We start from the raw sequence: 20,277 nt of genomic DNA on the forward strand, positions 1-20,277 counted from the left end.
ACATCTCTAGAATCTGCCCTTTCCTCTTCATCCAAACTGCTGCCATGCTGATTCAGGCACATCTCCTCCAAGAGGTCTTCCCTGACTAAAGCCCTCATTTACATTATCTGCCCTCCCCTCACCATCAAGTATGTTGTGTACCTCACTAAGTATTTGATATCCACCCTCTACGCTTTTGATACCCCCAGCCTCACAGCACTAATGTCCTTACACTCTTCCATTTTCCACCTGTAATTTATTTTAATATCTGACTCTCCCTCTGTACTGTAAGCTCCTTGGGGGCAGGGATCATGTCTACCAACTCCATTGTATTTTATTCTTCTGAGCTCTCAGTACAGTGCTCTGCATATAGTAAGTGCTCAATAAATATCATCCATTTGAACACAAAGAGAGCTATGCATGTGTTCTGTGGGCTTGGCCCTGGTACTTCTTGTGGAAAATGCTACTTGGAGGTGTGAATGTGGTAGTGTGTGTCAGCGAAGCCACAGTTGGCCCTTTGGTTGACCTCTCTTGGAGCTGTTTCCATTTCACCTCTCAATCCCCAAGTGCAAAGGCTAGGCTTCAAAGGAGCTCTGTGACCCCAGGCCTGACTGTTACCTTTGGCTTGATTCCATCCATCCAGGCCACTGTTGAGCAGCACACAGCTCTAATGCAGTGTTTGAGGCTGGGCTTCTCCATGTTGTAAAGGCATAAATATAAGGGAAAAGTCAGGCTTGTGGATCTAGAAAGAGGGGAATTGGTTCAGCAGAGAGTAAGAGGACTGCATTAGACCCTTCCCAGATCCCTGGCATCCCTGGATCCATTTAATTGGCTGCTTCAGAGCCACCAGTGAAAAACTTGCCTCTACGACATTCCCCTCTAACCTTCACTAAACCCAGATCCCTTCCCCAACCTGGCCCGCTGGAGATCTTCCCAGAGGGAATGCCAGCAGTTCTCTCTGCCTAGAATCTGGATGCCAATGGGCCTACCACCAGGCTTGCCCACACTCTTCCTGGGCAAAGCCTTTAGCTGGCTTGAGGACTGACTTCCGGTGGGGTCCCGGGGGATTCCGGGATGGCGAGGACCTTGGCCTGTATTCCAGCTTGAATATGTGTGTGAGGACAATGGGGATGAGGATTGCTCAAAGTCTAAACAGAAAATACATTGTCCTGGGGCTGACGGGCACTGAAGACAAAGAATTAATGTAGACTATTTTAGAGGGATACTACAGTTGAGCCCATGAACTTGGTTTTGTCTCCAATTCAGTGTCATGTGGTACTGTCTCCCCTCCCCTGCAAGAACTTTTACTGTTTCCTTTTAGTCATGTTTTATCATTTTCAAGAATGTTCAAGTGCCACTGAGTGACTGAGGGGACATTCTGCTGCTCTGGGGCTTTCATATTTCCTTTCCCTCTGGGGCCCAGATTCACTGTTAAGTTGTTGTCCCTCACTTCTCTACCTGCCCTGTTCTCTCCACCCCCCAACCCCAAAAAGAGGGGAAATCTAACCTTTGAGGGGATAGAGATGCTGCACAGGAATACTCAGTATACAATGCTCCATGCAGCCTACCCTGGATGTGGGCTCCTGTAAACCCACTGGACCCAGGCTACTGCAGCCCACACTTGGCCAGGCCCTGCACTATCTCCAGTCCTTCAGTGTCCAGGATCAGGAGGAAAACACACAGCTCTCACTCTCCCTCCTCAATGTTGCAGAAGTTCCTCTCCCTGACTGAGCCCTCCTGAAAAATTATCCTGTATTTGAGAGCCCCCCTGAATGAAGCCTTGTTCGAGGCTGCACAGAGGTCCATTTCAATGAGTCAATCAACAAGTGCTTCATGAGGTGCAAAGCACTGGGTGAGCAGCTTCAGATGTCTGCTCCCGAGCAAAGAATTAGCTAGAGATTCTGTGTCTACCCAACTGCAAATGCTGCACCTGGCAGTAGTAGCAAATATAGTAGTAGTGGTGATAATCGTCATAATAGTAGTAGTCATAGTAGTGGTAGCAGTCTCTCCCTTCTAGACTGTTCTCCCTCTTCTAGACTGTTCTCCCCCTTCTAGACTGTGAGCCCGCTGTTGGGTAGGGACCATCTCTATATGTTGCCAACTTGTACGTCCCAAGCGCTTAGTACAGTGCTCTGCACACAGTAAGTGCTCAATAAATACAATTGAATGAATGAATGAATGAATAGTAATAGCAGTCATAGTACTCTGTCCCAATGCAGATGATTCCAAAATCTACATCTCCAGCCCTGACCCCTCTCTGCAGTTTCATATTTCCTCCTGTTTTCAGGACATCTATACTTGAACGTCCTGCTGACACCTCCAGCTTGACATGTCCAAAACAGAACTCCTTATCTGTCCACCCAAACCCTGTCCTCCCCAACTTTCCCATCACTGTAGACAGTACCATTCATTCATTCATTCAATTGTTTTTATTGAGCGCTTACTGTGTGCAGAGCACTGTACTAAGCGCTTGGGAAGTATAAGTTGGCAACATATAGAGACGGTCCCTACCCAACAACGGGCTCATCATCTTCCCTGTCTCACAAGTCCGTAACCTTGAAATTATCCTTAACTCTTCTCTCTCTTTTAAACCCACATATTCATTCTGTCAACAAATCTTGTTGGTTCAACCTTCACAACATTGCTAAAATCCACTCTTTCCTCTCCATCCAAACTGCTTCCACATTAATGCAAGCACTTATCTTATCCTGCCTTGATTACTCTATCAGCCTCCTCACTGACCTCCCCGTCTCCTGTCTCTCCCCACTCCAGTCCATTCTTCACTCTACTGCACTGATTCTTTTTCTAAAAAAAAAATCAGTCCATATTTCCTCACTCCTCAAGGACTTCCAGTAGTTGCCTCGTCACCTCAGCATCAAGCAGAAACTCCTTATCGTCAACTTTAAAGCACTCAATCACTTTACCCACTGCTATGTTACCTCATTGCTTTTCTACTACGACCCAGCCCATACACATCACTCTTCTAAAGCAATCCCTATATCTTGATTTCATCGATCTTGCCACTGACCTCTCACCCACATCCTGCCGCTGCCTTCCCTCTTCATAGCCAACAGATGATCACTCTCCTCACATTCAAAACCTTATTTAAAGCATATCTCCTCCAAGAGGACTTTGGTGACTTAATCCTCATTTCCTCTTCTTCTCCTTCTTTCTGTGTAGCCCTTGCACTTGGATACACACCTTTTATTCACCCCTCCCTCAGCCCCACAGCACTTATGTACATATCTGTAATTTATTTATATTAATGTTTGTCTCCTTCTCTAGACTGTAAACTCACTGTGGGCAGGGAACATGTCCACCAGCAGCGAGAAGCAGCATGGCTCAGTGGAAAGACCATGGGTCTTGGGTTCAAATCCTGGCCCCGCCAATCGTCAGATGAGAGACTTTGGACCAGTCACTTAACTTCTCTGGGCCTCAGTTACCTCATCTGTAAAATGGGGATTGACTGTGAGCCCATCTGCCAAGCTAGCTCTCTTCCTCCCTTCAAAGCCCTACTGAGAGCTCACCTCCTCCAGGAGGCCTTCCCAGACTGAGCCCCCTCCTTCCTCTCCCCCTCTTCCCCCTCCCCATCCCCCATGCCTTACCTCCTTCCCCTCCCCACAGCACCTGTATAGATGTATACATGTTTGTATTTATTTATTACTCTATTTATTTATGTATTTTACTTGTACATATTTATTCTATTTATTTTATTCTGTTAATATGTTTAGTTTTGTTGTCTGTCTCCCCCTTCTAGACTGTGAGCCCGCTGTTGGGTAGGGACTGTCTCTACATGTTGCCAACTTGTACTTCCCAAGCACTTAGTACAGTGCTCTGCACACAGTAAGCGCTCAATAAATACGATTGAATGAATGAATGAATGACAACCTAATCACTCTGTAGCCTCCCCAGCATTTAGAACAGTGCCTTGCACATAGTAAGTGCCTAATAAATGCCATCATTATTATTATTATTATTACCAACTTTGTTATATTGTACTTTCCCAAGTGATTTCTACAGTGGTCTGCAAACAATAAATGCTTAATAAAATGATTGATTGATTAATAGTAGTAGTTGTACTTTCAGAATTGCACTTTCCAAGTGCTTGGTACAATGCTCTGCACACAACACTCGATAAATAATTGAATGAATGAATAGTTGTAACAGTAATAGTAGTATTTGATGAGCACCTGCTAAGTTCCAAGCATTGTTCTGAGTGCTGGGATGCATACAAAATAAGTAAATTCAAACACAGTCCTCTTTCCACAAAGGGCTCCCAATCTCAGTGCTAGGGAACAGAGACTAGACTGTAAGTCCTTTATTGGCAGGGAATGTGTCTACCAACTCTTTTATACCATACTCTCCCAAGCTCTTTCTACAGTCCTCTGCACACAGTAAGCACACAATAAATCCCATTGATTGACTGATATTTGGAAAAGAGCAATAAATTAGAGACAAGGCACAGACGATGGGAGGAGGCCTTCAAAATACAGAGGAAGGGAAACAAAAGGCAAATGAACAGATAAATAACCCTTGGACGGGACATTCCTGGGGTTCTGCCCACTCCAGGCACAGTCCTGGAGTCCAACCACTCCAAGGATCAAGTGCCTTATGGGGAAGCTCAACCCTGGAATTTCTGGTGGGGAGAGAGCAAAGATTTGGAAATGGGATCCTCCATATCCCTATATGCCCCAGTGTCCTGTCTCTGAAGGATAACTCCCAGCATCCCATCCTCTCGGGATCCCTGCTGAGGGAGCAAAATCTTTTTCAGGACAACCCAACCATTCCACCCTACCCATATTCTGACATCAGTCCTTCTGTGTTCAACTCCTGTCACTCAGGTAAGATTGGCCCCATCCTGCTCTACAGAAGTCCTCCCCCAGCAGGGAAAACAGATAGATTGACAAAGAATGGAGAAGGACAGCATAGCACAATTTTAAAAACAATCAATCCCACTACACTAAAGGGTTCCAACAGTTACTTAAAGCATTCATTCAATCACACTTATTGAGCACTTACTTTGTGCAGAGCACTGTACTAAGTGCTAAAAGCAAACAGGCTCCTTCTCATTACTCAGACAAAAAAAGGCTACCCTGATCAGTCAGTCACTCAAGCAATAGCATTCTTTAAGCAGGTTCTCTGTACAAAGCCATGAATTAAGAATTTGGGAGAGTACAGTTCAGTAAGAAGGCACAATCCCTACTCTTATGGATCTTACAATCTAACAAAAGAGACCGATACTAAAAGGAAAACAAGTAGAGGGAAGAAGGAGGGCATGGGGTGCATCCCTCAGTTCTAATAATAATAATAATTCTGGTACTTGTTAAGCACTTACTATGTGCCGAGCACTGTTCTAAGCACCGGGGTAGATACGAGGTAATCAGATTGGACACAGTCCCTGTCCCACATGGGGCTCAGTCACATGGAGCTCACGGTTTTGAGAGGGGTGGGGATGGCGGGGAGGCATGAGAGATTAATAACTAAAGGCTTCCTGAAGGAAATGTGATTTTAGCAGGGTTTTGAAGAAAGGGATGGTGGAAGTGAAGGGAGAGGGAGTTCCAAGCAGAAGAGAGGGTCTGAGCAAGGAGTCGGCAAAGAGAAAAAGAGACTTGAGAAAGGCACAGTAAGTAGGTGGGTGTTAGTGGCACAAACTGTGCGGGCTGGTATGTGGTGGGAGAGGAGCGAGGCGAAGTAGGAGGGGAAGTGCTGACTGAGTTCCTTAAATACAATGATAAGGAGTTTCTATTTTAATGTGAAGATGGATGGACAACCTTTAGAGGTTATAGTAGAGTGGGGATATGTGCCCAGAACTGTTTTAGAAAAATGATCCGGTCAGTAAAGTGAAGTATAGACTAGAGGACGGAGAGGCTGGGAACAAGAAAGCTCATACAGTAGTAATGCTGCTGCTGTCAGCTCAGGGCAGCCAGGTTTTGGAACTGAGCATAATAATAATAATAATAATAATAATAATAATAATAGCATTTATTAAGCGCTTACTATATGCAAAGCACCGTTCTAAGTGCTGGGGAGGTTACAAGGTGATCAGGTTGTCCCACGGGGGGCTTGCAGTCTTAATCCCCATTTTCCAGATGAGGTAACTGAGGCATAGAGAAGTTAAGTGACTTGCCTGAAGTCACACAGCTGACAATTAGCGGAGCTGGGATTTGAACCCATGACCTCTGACTCCAAAACCTGTGCTGTTTCCACTGAACCACACTGCTTCTCGCATACCTAGGAGAGAGAGAATCCAGCACTCACTGTTCAATAATCCTTAGTTTTACATCCATCTGCACACTTCTTTTACCCCACAGAGAAACCATGAACCCCAAGCAGAAAGAGAACAGGTAGAAAACCTGGTTTATGGGAGAAGCTGGGCCTTCAAGTTAGGCAGGAGAGGGAGGGCGAGATAAGGAGAATGCACAGGAAGATTTTCAAGGCAGAATTTCTCCCTCCAAAAGCCAGCTGAACCTTCCAGCCAGAAACTCTCCAGGCTTAACTATGCTCCTTGACCAGACGTAGTTGAGCAGAGTCAATTTGCAACATTTCTACACTGAGCGCCGCTTCCAGGATGTGGGGGAACATGCCTCAGAATCTTGGTTCACCCTTAAAGATGCAGATCTTTCACTCTTTCTCCAGCCTCTCTCCCCACAGGCTAAGAAGAACCACCTTTCCCTTCTGGCTGAGTCTTGGTCACTGGTGAGTAACATTTTTTTCCCAAGCTTTCTCTGCGAAAGGAGACAGAAGCACTGTAACTCCAATAGACGGGAGTGAAGCAGTTCCTTTAAATGTCCCACCCACTCCAGTCACTTTTGTAGGAGCTGTTGCTACATGAGTAATTATAATCACACTCTTAAGCCCCTTTTGCCAAAGAGAAAAAGCAAGAAGGAAGAAAGAGTTAAGTAAGAAAGTAAGAAGAAAATTAGAAAAAGAAAGTTAGAGAGACAAATGCAAAGAGCTATGATGATGTGTCAGAGAGGGGACAAGAGAGTCATATTATTTTTTATGATGACCTTAACTCCAATGAATTAGGAGGGAAGTGAGAGACAAGATCTCCTGGTATTGATGGATACGTGGATAGATGGATGGGTGGATTATTATTATTATTATGATGGCATTTGTTGAGCGCTTACTATGTGCAAAGCACTGTTCTAAGCATTGGGGGGATACAAGGTGATCAGGTTGTCCCACGTGGGGCTCACAATCTTAATCCTCATTTTACAGATGAGGTAACTGAGGCTCAGAGAAGTTAAGTGACTTGCCCAAGGTCACACAGCAGACATGTGGCAGAGCTGGGATTCAAACTCATGACCTCTGACTCCCACGCCCAGGCTCTTTCCACTGAGCCAAGCTGCTTCTCATGGATGGATGAATGAATCAATGAATCAATGAATTAATCAACAAACTGTATTTATTCAGCACGTACTGTGTGCACTATTCTAAACGCTTGGGAGTGTTCAGTGTAACAACGTTGACAGGTATCTTCTCTGCGCCCAAGGAACTTAAAGTCTAGATGGGGAGCCAGAAATTAAAATAAATTATGACTAGGTACATAAGTGCCGTGGGGCTCAGGATGGGATGAATAAAGGGTACAAATAATAATAATGATGGTATTTGTTAAGCGCTTACTAGGTGCAAAGCAGTGTTCTAAGCACTGGGGAGGTTACAAGGTGATCACGTTGTTCCATGGGGGGCTCACAGTTTTAATCCCCATTTTACAGATGAGGTAACTTGAGGCACAGAGAAGTTAAGTGACTTGCCCAAAGTCACACAGCTGACAGTTGGCGGAGCCGGGATCCAATGCAAAGATGATGCAGAAGGGAGTAGAGAAAATGAGGACTTAGTAGGGGAAGGCCTCTTGGGGAGATGTGATTTTATTAAGACTTTGAAGATGGGGAATGTGGTGGTCTGTGGGATAAGAAGGGGGAGGAAGTTCCAGGCCAGAGGAGGATGTGGGCGCGGCATCAGCAGTGCAATAGACAGAAGGTGGACAAGGATTAGGATGGAGTAGAGGCCTTTGAATTTGGCAAGAAAGAGATCATTGGTGATCTTTGAGAGGGCAGTTTTCCTCAGAGTGAACGGGTGGAATAGGTGGATGGATCAGAGGATTGGAGGAAGAAAAGGATGGACAGATAGAAGGATGGATAGATTGATACAAATCCATCACAGGTCCGGGAAGGCAATAATCCATGATGCAAATGATGGGGAAAAGAGGACTGAAAAGGTGGGAACTGTAATACACCAGAAGATTGGAATGTCACTGGTTGTAGCAGTTAGGGAGATCTAGGCAATGGGGGAGAAACTATAGGGAAAGATGACAGAGAGTGGAGCTGAATGATGGGAGGATGGGAGTTCTACATAGATGGGGCTCTTTGTCCTTTCCCCTCTAGGTAAAGATGTTCTCACAACCCAGAAGTAATCTTCCAACTCAGCTGTTAGCCTCCAGTGGGTGAAGGAAAAACTCCCCTAGGATGTTTGACAATTTAAGATCTTTTAGAGATTCCTTTAAGATCCATACTCACAGTATTCTTGACCAGGGCAGAAAGATGAAAACTCTTACCCATCCTCCACTCTCTCCCCTCTGAAATCCACAAACCCCACCTCACCACAGACACCAGAAAGCTTGACAACAGCCAGTTTGATTCCATCCCAGCTGGGCCTCACCCAGAAAGATTCTCATCTTGGTGCCAATTCAGCCCAGGCACTCTTGCCTCCATGGGATAATGCCAAAAGGGACCCACTTTGCCAAGAGACCACATCTTCCTTACCTGATTGGGCCAGTTAGAGCTCCATAGCCCGAGTGGCCTCTCCATGATGAAGAGACCCATGTGTCTTCACACCAATTGAAAAACTGGAATGAGATTGTGGTCCAGTTCCCAACCCATTCATTCCTCCCTCCTCCACTCTCTCAACCACCTCCTATTGTGGAGGGCCAAGTGAATGACACAAATCAGCCACTCATTCTCATACTCTTAACTTCTTAGTCATTGGTATCACATGGTACAGATAAAGATCAACTCCCTGACACCGTGGAAACAAGCTCTTGGGTCTGCCATTTGCCTTTCCATCAATAGCTTAATACGAGGACCAGAGCTTCAGTGTTATAAAGGAACAGAACATTCCTTGCTCTTCCCTGGAGGACCACCTGTCCACTCCCACATAACCACCACTCCAATTACACCTGAACAAGATCCACTATCAACCACAACATTGTGCATGATCACAAATCCAGTAACCAACTGGTCCCTAGAAGAAACACCCAAGCACTGTACATATATTAGGACAACCATCTGTGTTTATGAAAAGAATCACACTCCCAAGTTTGTTAATCACAACATGTGATGTGAGATTTTAACACATGCAGCTCCAGCTCCCTGCATTCTGGCACATGTGTTTGTCTGGAACGTTTTGTCTGTATTTGTTGAGAAGAACCAACGCTGGAATGGATGATGATACTAAAGCACCCTTAGCAAGTTTCTGTCCTCCACTCAACAAGAGATGTTAAGTAGCAGTGTTTCTTGATAGAGCACAGTCTGTAGATAGAGTCAGAAAGACATGGATTCTAATCTCGGCTCCTCTATTTCTTTACCGTGTGACATTGGGCAAGTCACTTAATTTCTCTGTGCCTGTTTCCTCATCTGTAAACTGGATATTACGACTGTGAATCCCAAGTGGGACATGGACTGGCTCCAACCTGATAGCATGTGTCTACCCTAGGATTTAGTACAGTGCCTGGCACAGAGTTAACAAAAAAAAAGGCTGTTTCCCCAAGTCTCCCAGAGGGGAGGAAGTTGGAGGAAAGGGAAGAAGGACACAAGAGTTGAACTCTTGGCAGGGGTGAAAGCCAAGCCAAGGAATATCCCCCCAACATCCCTTGCTTTCCCCTCTCTTTCCCTAAACTTTCCCAATTCTACATAGAAGGATTTCTGAATGCTAAAGCTCAGTGCAGAGAGTTGAGCTAAGCAATTTGGCCTACCCTCAGCACTGTCCCGCCCATGATGTTTTCAAGTCTCTGCCCTGTGAAAAATGCCATTTGAAGGCTTCCCTGCCCATCAGTGGGCAATGCGACAGGCAGAAACCATTTCCAAGGAGCATACAAAGAGCAGTTGTGATCAATGGCCTGTATTCTAATGTCTCATTTCATCTCGACCTATCAGCAGAGTGGCTCAGCGCTTATTAAAGCAAATGCATCCATATCATAATGATAATGTTTTGCACTTATCCAGTACATTGCGTATGAACAGCTCCAAGTGCTTTGCCAACATTTAATTAAGCCAGTGACAAGACTACAGGCTAGGCTCTGGAAATTCCCCTCAAAGGGTTATAGGTGGAAGAGTTGGTCTGGGGGCAGCACGCTGTGGAACTGGGATTTTTAGGGACACATGTGAGCCTCTGGGTGTGTGGGAGTCAGGAGGTACAGCACATGGTGAAGCGAGCTTCTGTGTGTTGCTAGAAGGAAGTTTTAACACATTGGTTTGTGTGTTGGGAGGGGTCTGACAAGGAGAAGATACAGGAACATCTCCATCTGTTCAGGCAGAGAAATGGATGGGAGGCTCGCATAGGCTGCAAATCTATCACAGGACCAAGAGAAAAATGAGAAGGGGTTTGTGTCTAGGTGCATGGTACAGCCGTTGCTATGTGTGTGGGTGTGCGTGTGAGTGGGGGTTGTTTGCACTGGCTTATTTAGGAGGTTTTATGTGTAGGGACTGACACCAAAGAACATGCTTGTAAGTGGTTGGGGTGTGCTGCTTGAGAGTTTTCACATAGACAAGAGCATTTGCATTTACATTTCAACTTCAGGATTTTAATAATAATGATTGTGGTATTTGATAACTGTGGCATTTGTGAAGCCTTACAGCAAGTCAAGCACTGTAGTATACTCCAGTTAATTGGGCTGGGCACAGTATCTGTCCCACATTAAACTCACCTTTTAAGTAAGAGGGAGAACAGGTATTGAATCCAGTTTTACAGATAAGAGAAGCAGTGTGGCTCAGGGGCTCAGTGGAAAGAGCACGGGCTTTGGAGGTGAATAATAATAATATATTTCATAGTGGTTAACTGAGAAGTACAACCCATAAAACAACCACTCAAACTCAGATCAGGCTCAGTGGAAAGATCACAGGCTTTGGAGTCAGAGGTCATGGATTCAAATTCTGGCTCTGCCAATTGTCAGCTGTGTGACTTTGGGCAAGTCACTTAACTTCTCTGTGCCTCAGTTACCTCATCTCTAAAATGGGGATTAAGACTGTAAGACCCCCCAGGACAACCTGATCACCTTGTAACCTCCCCAGTTCTTAGAACAGTGCTTTGCACATAGTAAGTGCTTAATAAATGTCATCATCATCATCATCTTCTTCTAGACTGTGAGCCCATTATTGGGTAGGGACTGTCTCTATGTTGCCGACTTGTACTTCCCAAGTGCTTAGTACTGTGCTCTGCACACAGTAAGCGTTCAATAAATATGACTGACTGACTGAATGAATGAATCATCATAAGGAAATTGAGTCACAGAGCAGTTAGATGACCTCCCAAGATCACCCAGAAGGCAAGCAGCAGAATCAGAATTAGAATCCAGGTCCTCTAGCTCCCTGGCCTATTTTCTTGACACTTGGCCATGTTACTTTTCTGTCTTCTGTCTTCTATCCCAGCAACTGCATCCACCCCATGCTCCGTACATTCAATGCACAAACTCTGAGACCAACGGGGACCAAGATGGCAACTTCTTCAGTGAAGCAAAGAACCAGTATTACAGTCTCCTAACTCTTCAAGACCTCCAGGAAGAAGCAGGATCTTCTCCCAGGCTATGGCTCCTAGCACTGATCCCCGGAACCCCAGGGGGAAGCAGTGAAGGAGGTAGGGAGGGAGGAAGGAAGTGGGGAAGGGAGGAAGAGAGGAAGGGAGGGAGAGAGAGAGAGAGAGAAGAGTCCTGTGAACTGGAAGCCATGCTGAGCAACCAAGTTGGGAATCTTCAGCAGGGTTGAAAGAGCGAGGTGAAGAGTGAAGACAGAAAAGTCATCCTCAGGGTTTGACAATGTCTCATTCCCTGTTCAGCAGCTTCAGTTCTCCCTGGTTCCTGGAAGATGCCACTCAGTATCCTCAAGTGATAATGACTATGGCTGCTGATAGGCTGGCTTATCAACAGGCAGAGGCCATCAACCTAAGGATGCTCAAACCCAACTGCAGGAGTGCACTCTCCCCCTCCTCTTCTTCTTCTTCCTCCTCCTCCTCCCGTTTATTCCCCTCCTCCCTTTCCGCCTTCTCCTCCCCCTATTTCCCCTCTTTCTCCTCCTTTTCCTCCTTCCCTTCTTTCCCCTCCTTCCCCTCCTTCCTTTCCTTTTCCTCCTCCCCTTTTTCTTCTCCTCCCTTTTCTCCTCCTCCTTCTCCTCTTCCCCTCCTTCCTCTCTCACTCCTTCCCTTTTCTTCTTCTCCCTCTCCTCCTCCTCTCCTTTTCTTCTCCTCCATCTCCTCCCCCTCTTTCCCCTCCTCCCTCTCCCACTCCTCCTCCCTCTCTTTCCCCTCCTTCCTCTATTCCCCCTTCTCCCCCTCCTCTTCCTCTTCTCCCAGACTCGGGCAGCTACAAAAATGCATGTAAGGGCAGGAGTTGCAATGAGATGCAAAAAAATAAACAGGAAAAGCCATAGCTCATGGCTGCATGCCTTAGGCGCACAAAGTTAAATGGACAAATGGAAGTCCTAGAGCAGTCCCTTCCATCCAATGGGGAAACTCATCTATCTTTATATCCTTGCTATGGACACCACATTCTCGTGACCTGTAGGGAAACTGAGGCCCCGGGAGAGAAGAGGCAGAGGCAGGGGCACGGCGGAAAAGGAGACAGAATCCACAAACTCCGAGACTTCAGGCAATAGTGTGGCTACTGATGCATCCCATACCCCAGAGTGTCCTCACTTGGTCCACGTAGGGAGGAACCAAAACCCCACTAAAAAGGAACCTGTTTTCTCCCTCTTCTCCTTGCTCCTCTTTCTCCATGACACCTCTGGTCCTCTTTTAGCATCCGTCACCCAAATTCAAGTGAGGGCAGGGCCAGGATGTGAAATCCTACTTGAACCCTAGAGCTGAAAGGACATATGGTTTCTTGGGAGAGGGAAGAGAGTTTGGGGGAACACCCCCCCCCCCCCCCCAGGTTGATAGTTGTGGGTCAGAGCACAGCTGACAGCTGTCTGGAATAGTTTGTCTCTTATTCGAGATACTTGGAATTTACCTGTGGAGACCCTGCTCTGTGCCATGGGGATTGGATCATGACGATGCCAACGATGCCCATGGTGAGGGTGAGTCTACCACGATTTGAGCACACAGATCACATTTTGAGGGGGTCCAGCACCTTTGATTTGGGTTAGTTTTGGCTGGAGTTGGCAGACAGTGGGAGCGAATGTTAAGGGCCAAGAGGAGGGAGGGAGAGAGGAAGCTGAACTGAGCTCATGCATTCACCGAGGAGGACTATCTCAGGAGCAGAGCAGTCAGTCAGTCAATTGATGGTATTTATTGAGAGCTTCCTGGGCCCAGAACACAGACACCCCTCCCAAGTCAAAGGCTGTTTAAGTTGAGTACTGCTGGGTGAAGTTCACCCTGTCTAAGAGTGGCATCTCAAAACTCTAGAGGAGGAAACTGCACAGACAACTGGAAAGCACTCAGGACTGGGCTTCTGGAGAGATGGGTCCTAATCCCATCTCTGCCACTTGCCTGTGGTGTGGCCTTGGGCAAGTCACTTGACTTCTCTGTTCCCCAGTTTCCTCACTTGCAAAATGGGAATGAAATAACTTTTCTCCCTCCCCCTTCAACTGTGAGCCCCATGTGGGACAGGGACTGTGTCTGATCTGATTGTATTGTATCTACCACTGTGTTTGGCATGTAGCAGGCCCTTAACAGGTACTATTATTATTATTCTAATTATTAAGGACAGACCATGGCAGGGGCAGAAGGGATTGCTGCCGGGAAACAAAATCAGAAGCCACGTGACACAAAATGGAAGGAGAGGATTGCTTTACCCAACTTGTTTTCTTCCACCCTATAAACTATCCACCCTGATTAACTTGAATCTATCCCAGTGCTTAGAGTATTGCTTGACACATAGTAAGCATTTAACAAGTATCATAATAACAGTACTAATAAATTGAGTTGCTCCTTTTAGGGAGTGGGAACCTTGTCTCCATTCCAACAGGGGCCTATAGCTGGGGCAGGAGACCATTGCTTTGGGGAAAGAAGAATCATCCTCCTCAGGGGCTGGACACCTGCTCTACATTGACCCAGGCAGGTGGGCAAAGTTGGAGTTGGAACTCTGACTTTTCGGCATTTGCCCAAGCTGTAGAGAGCAAGGGAGAGCCTTTTCCTCAGAGAACCATCACCTGGCCCATCTTCCCTTCTCATTTCTATCTCCTAGGCTCTTCTCCAATCCCAGCGGGAGTGTCTTTCTGGGGCCTGGATTATTCACAGCATTTGCTAGTGTAGGCGTGTGAACGGGGAGTTTACATGAGGTAGCCTCTAGTCTTCTTCCTCACCACTCCTACTGATTCTGACTGAGCCCTTGCTGAGAGGAAACAGCATGTGGGTTTTTTTTGCTGCTATCATGTTAATCATTTCTAAGGAAATGAAGACAGAGCAGTGGCCCAGGAGGGAGAAGAATGATGTTTGCGTGGAAACACTGAGACCACAGGGAAATCTCTGCCAAGGCAGAAGGAGAAGGGCCCTGGCTAGAAAATGATACTCTGCGGATTTGGGCTTAAGTTCTCCCCAGCAAACTGGCTCCTCTGTGGGAAATCTAGGCAGTCCAGCAAGGGGGCACTGAATGCTGGACTTTAGGAGCATAAAGGCTTCCAGAAAACTGACTCCTCTGGGAAAGCTAGGCAGCCTGTCAGTGGTCCAGCAAAGGAGCAGGGAATCTTGCAGTGAGGAGCACAAAGGCTTACAGCAAATTGACCCCACCCTGGGAAAGGTAGGCAATCCAACAAAGGAGCACTGAATCATGGAAGTCAGGAGCAGGAAGGCTTACAGCAAAGTGGCTCTTCCCTGGGAAAGTTAGGCTGTCAGCCAGTTGTCCAGCAAAGAGCATGGGACCTTGCAGTGAGGCGCAAGAAGGTTTACAGCCAATGGCTTCATCCAGCAAATTCAAGCCAAGATGCTTCCCCCAGACCTACACACTAATGCCCCAGACCTGCGGTCCTGAATCCCTGCAGCCCTGCAGACTTACAGCACTGTACCCACGTCTGAGATGGAGGAAGGAGGAAGTTAGAGGTGAAATTCCAAAAGCTCAAAGCAGGCCTCCAACCAGGCTCTTTGATAACGATGGCATTTATTAAGCGCTTACTATGTGCAAAGCACTGTTCTAAGCACTGGGGAGGTTACAAGGTGATCAGGTTGTCCCACTGGGAGCTCACAGTCTTCATCCCCATTTTACAGATGATGGAACTGAGGAACAGAGAAGTTAAGTGACTTGCCCAAAGTCACACAGCTGACAATTGGCAGAGCTGGGATTTGAACCCATGACCACTGACTCCAAAGCCCGGTCTCTTTTCCACTGAGCCATGCTGTTGTATTGGCCCCAAGAGCCAGTCAGAGACAGCATATTGACTCCAGAGACTTCCACATTTCTTTAGGATACAACTCCCTCCACCTCTGGCTCCAGCTGCACCCCTACACCTTCCTCAATGCTCAAGTTATTTCGACTCGATTTTGCCAGTTTGGGCTGTGTCCCTTGCCAAACAGCTTATGAAACCGAGGTCAAGGAATACTGCCTCGTCACTCCATACCACCCTATCTCTCCTCTCCCACCCATACCCCCCTGCCAACAGGATCTGAGCCACCAGGGCCTGCAATTACCCCTACTCCGCAGAACACGGGCCACTAGCAAGACAATGAAATTGTCACCTGCTGGCTGCAGCCTCATTACAATTTCCTCTTGCTGCTGCCCTTCCCATCAGAAAGATTCTGCCTAGAAAAGCAATTTATGGCCAGTGGTCTCTCCCCTGAAGGCATCAGATGACAACAGCACTAGCCTTAAAATTATTCTGCAATGAAATCATGTTTTACCCAGAAATAAAAAAAACTGCAGAATAAAATGGCATTGGGGCCCAGGCAGGTCAGAGTGTCATTATTACATTAACCTTTCGTCTTTAGACCCGAGGAGAGTAAATTGTTAACGAGCTGACATTAGCTCCGAAGGGAGGAAAGCATCTTCTGAAAGAAGGAAAGATTTTCAGAAAGGGATCGGATAGGAGAGGAGGGAGAGAAAGTGTAAAGAAGCCATTATGGCTAATAATAACTTCAGGGAAGAGCTAGGTTCTATTTTCCACAGAAACCTTTCAAGTTGTGATGTTTTCCTTCATTCCAATTACACTTTCTAAAAGCAACTTTCCCTCCTCCTAGTGTAGCCATCTCGGGCTGAGCTCCAAGCCCAATTAGAATAAACAGATTCCTTGGAGCCGCAGAGCCTCACCAAGAGGAAAACCGTGACCAGAGAGATTGCAGGATCAACTCTCCCACCTCCCAGCCCCAGAGCTCCTGGGTGACCTCCACTCATTCATTCATTCATTCATCCATTCAATCGTATTTATTGAGCGCTTACTGTGTGCAGAGCACTGTACTAAGCGCTTGGGAAGTACAAGTTGGCAACATATAGAGACGGTCCCTACCCAACAAAGGGCTCACAGTCTAGAAGGGGGAGACTCGGGATGCCCAAGGGACCAGGCTGAGACGACTTGCCCAGAACCCGCTGGGCCTCTGGCAGTGGCTGGCACCAGGAGGGGTCTTACTTGCCAACTAAGTTGCCCGTCCTAGTACCGAGGAGCCAGCAGCAGGGAAGATTTCACCCCAATTTCTGACTTTCTTGCCCTTCCCGGATTTGGGGGTACTGCAATGCAGCTCCAGCAGAGTTTACTCTTTGTCCCTTTCATTTCCTCCACCCCGTCCTGATCTTCTGGGGGATGGGGAATGGAGTGTGGGCAGGGTCTGCTTCCCTAAGAGAGGGATTTTCCACGCAGATGACTTGACCACTGTCCAGTCCAGGGGCCTGGGATCCAGAGCTGGGGCCCGGAGGTGGCCAGACCCGATCGGGGCCATTCTGCTGAGGAGCTGGCGGCCCTCAGACAACCTGATTACCTTGTATCCCCCCAGAGCTGAGAACAGTGCTCGGCACATAGTAAGCATTTAATAAATGTTATTATTATTAATGATCTTCTTCTTATTATTATTATTATCATCATCATCATCAGCCCGGGGTCTGATCTGCAGCAAAGTTTTCATTCCTCTGCTGTTAGCCTTACAGGCCCACGTGGCGCCCTCTACCGGCCAAACCAGGTACTGTGATTCCCTGCGAGTCCTTGCCTGCCACTCCGCACCGCGGCCCGACTACAGCCTCCGGAAAGGAACTTTGGCTTGCAAATCTGATCCTGCTCTTTGAAATATTCTGCCGTAATGCCAGGTCCTCAGACATTTCAACCTTTCCTGGATATATTTCCAATGAGGAGCAGATCCTGGGTTCACATCCCATCTTGGACATTTAGTAACAGAAACAGCATTAAATAATGCTAATAATAATGATGATGGCATTTATTAAGCACTTACTATGTGCAAAGCACTGTTCTAAGGTTACAAGGTGATCAGGTTGTCCCATGAGGGGCTCATAGGCTTAATCCCCATTTTACAGGTGAGGTCACTGAGGCACTGAGAAGTTAAGTGACTTGCCCAAAGTCACACAGCTGACAATTGGCAGAGCTGGGATTTGAACCCATGAACTCTGACTCCAAAGCCCGTGGTCTTTCAAGTGAGCCACGCTGCTAAAGACACCCCGATCTAAGAACCTCTCTCTCCTTCCTCTTTCAGTTCGGTCAGCCACATCCTTTGCTCCCCTCCAAACCCTGATTTTCTCCTCACCTGTTATTCAAATCCCAGAGAGGCTCATTGATTTAGGATTTCAAGTACAGGCATACACATCTATCTGTCTAGTGAGGGTGTGTTTGTGTAGTACAGGCATACACCTACATCTATCCGTCTAGTGAGTGTGTGTTTGTGTACATGTGTCGGAGTGCATATCTGCGAGGTGTCTGTCTAGGCACAAATTTGATCAAAAATGTATACGTGCATATGTGTTCACATGTGTTTTAGTGTTAAAGTGTGTGTCCAAGTATTTGTGTGTGTGTAAATGTGTGAGAGGGAAGACATCCTTGCCTTCTAATACTCCAGCAGGACCAGATATTTATTCTTCTAGTAGGAAATTCCTTCAGCCTGGGGATCTGAGCTGAAAGCCCCCACAGACGCTTAAACGCCAGTTAGCACTGAGGCAGAATCGCCTCACAACATCAGCGGCGGTGGAAACACACACAGATCCATTTGTCTGCCGGCAATGACACGGTTGTAATTATCAAATCTATGAGAACATGCTGAATTGGGCAACAGTTCAGCTCAGCTTCTTGCTAGGATTGCAGTGCCTGTGTCACTGCAGACCGCTGTTCAGACAGGTAACTGCTGCCAGATGATCTTGTTTCTGTAATTGGGGAAAGGGGCAGTGGTGGGGGTTGAAACCAGACTCAATCCACCTCAACGGCCTTCTCCTTCCTGCAAGTTTCTCCAGCCCTGCTAGAGGGGAATCCCTCTCTCTCTGTCTCTCTCTGACTGTCTCTCTCTCTGTCAGATGGGAAAAGCCTGAGATGATCAGGATCTTCAAAGGCAATTCTGCCCTTTCATTGGAAGGATGGATATTTAGAGAGACCAAGGGGAAACGAGAAAGAGGGAATCAAATGCACAAGCATCAGAGAAGTCAGGGAGAGAGCAGGAAGCTGAGGTGGCGGTGAGGGGGTTGGGGGTGGCGGGGGAGTGGAAAGAAAAGAAAGGGAGAGGAAGAAGATCGTTTTGCATAGTGTCTGCAAGTGCCACATAACCTGCCCATTGAAATTCTGCCTATAAGATTGCGGAGAGTTGAAGAGCCTCTTCTATTGCCCCTTGCACCGCAGCTGGTTATTGCCAGTTTGTTACCGGCCATGGGACCAACAGTGCTTCACAAGGCCAGACACAGATCTTGAACCCAGCTCACCCGGACACTCAAAATCCCAGCCAGTTCTCTGCTGCAAAAGAGCAGTGAGGGAGTGTGTTTGTGTGTGTAATCCTTACATACATCAGATCTGTCCAGTTACCTCTAACACATGCTCACATGCATCTCACATTCTTTCCCTCCCTTTCTCCCTCCCTCCCTCTTTCCCAGTCTTCTTTCTGCTCTAACATCTGCAAATCCCCCAGGGCAGGGCAGAAGCCTCCCCAAGGTACCTGGGATGAAGAGCAGCGCAGTTGTCGCTGTAAAGACGATCCAGCAGGCAGGATGGTACATCTTGAGCCGCGGTGCTCTGAGCCTGGGGTTGCTGCTGCTGCCGCCGCCACCGCCTCCTCCTTCCTCTGTGCTGAATTCTGAGCAGGTTTAAATCCAATGTTTGCAAAGGGAGGGAGGGAGAGGGAGAGCAGAAGAGAGAGAGAGAGAGAGAGCAAGAGGAAGAGAGAGATGGGAGCACGCAGCCAGCGTCTCTTGGGTTTTTTTTTCCCCTGCACATACACACAACTGGTAAAAGAATCAGCAGCCCCAATCTGTACCGAGCTCAGAGCCGACCTCCTCCAAGGCTTTCATTGGTTCTGGTCTCCTGAGTGACATGCAGCCTCTTGCATCTTCTGCAGATTTGACGCTGAGGGTTGGGAAGGGAAACTTGTCCCCAAGCCACCCCGTCACCCAGTTCCAGCAGCGAGCTCCGGGGACTGGCAGTGTGTGGGCATGTGTGGGAAGTTGCTTGTTGGACTGTGGGGCGTTGACGGTGGGGAAACGGGGGCCCATGTATCAGATGGAGGTCCCGGGGAGGGTTGGTTTGGACCTGCCAGAAAGACCAAGGGCACCAGGATAAAGGAGCATTTGAACATTGGCAGAAATACACGCACAACCCATGACGTTCTCCAGCTTTGTTCTGCTTCCTGACTTTTAAATGGACACCCAGGCTCCGGGGAATAACAGGGATGCAGGAGACCTGGATTGCTTCTCTGACAAGGCAGTGGATCTTGATTGAGTCCCTAGGCGTCACCTGTGCCTCGGTTTCCCCAGTAAGAAGTGTGGGCCACTTCCTCACAGAGGGGGTGGGAAGTTGACCGGTTCTGCAGGACTGTTTTGAGATGCTACCACCTGAGAGTGTTTTCCGAGCTACAATGATGACAGTGATTACAGAACAGCTAGGAATGGATCCAGACTGGATTTCAACACGGCTGGAGCGTATCGATGCCATTTGAAACCAGCCTGTGGTTTGTCCTCCCTTTTCTTCCCTT

At 47.3% G+C, this 20,277-nt stretch overlaps 1 protein-coding gene across 1 annotated transcript in view; it reads right to left on the minus strand.

Annotated features, from left to right (window-relative positions):
* OPCML (opioid binding protein/cell adhesion molecule like) overlaps positions 1-19,483 on the minus strand; it is a 1,278,294-nt gene extending 1,258,811 nt beyond the window's left edge. The window contains exon 1 of the mRNA XM_038754698.1: positions 19,246-19,483. Within this exon, the coding sequence (XP_038610626.1) occupies positions 19,246-19,306 (61 nt within the window). The 5' untranslated portion in view covers positions 19,307-19,483. The remainder of the gene's footprint in view (positions 1-19,245) is intronic.
* Positions 19,484-20,277: the final 794 nt, after the last annotated feature.

Source organism: Tachyglossus aculeatus, chromosome 11 (genome assembly GCF_015852505.1).
Source record: "Tachyglossus aculeatus isolate mTacAcu1 chromosome 11, mTacAcu1.pri, whole genome shotgun sequence".
In the NCBI taxonomy this organism is placed as follows: domain Eukaryota; kingdom Metazoa; phylum Chordata; class Mammalia; order Monotremata; family Tachyglossidae; genus Tachyglossus; species Tachyglossus aculeatus.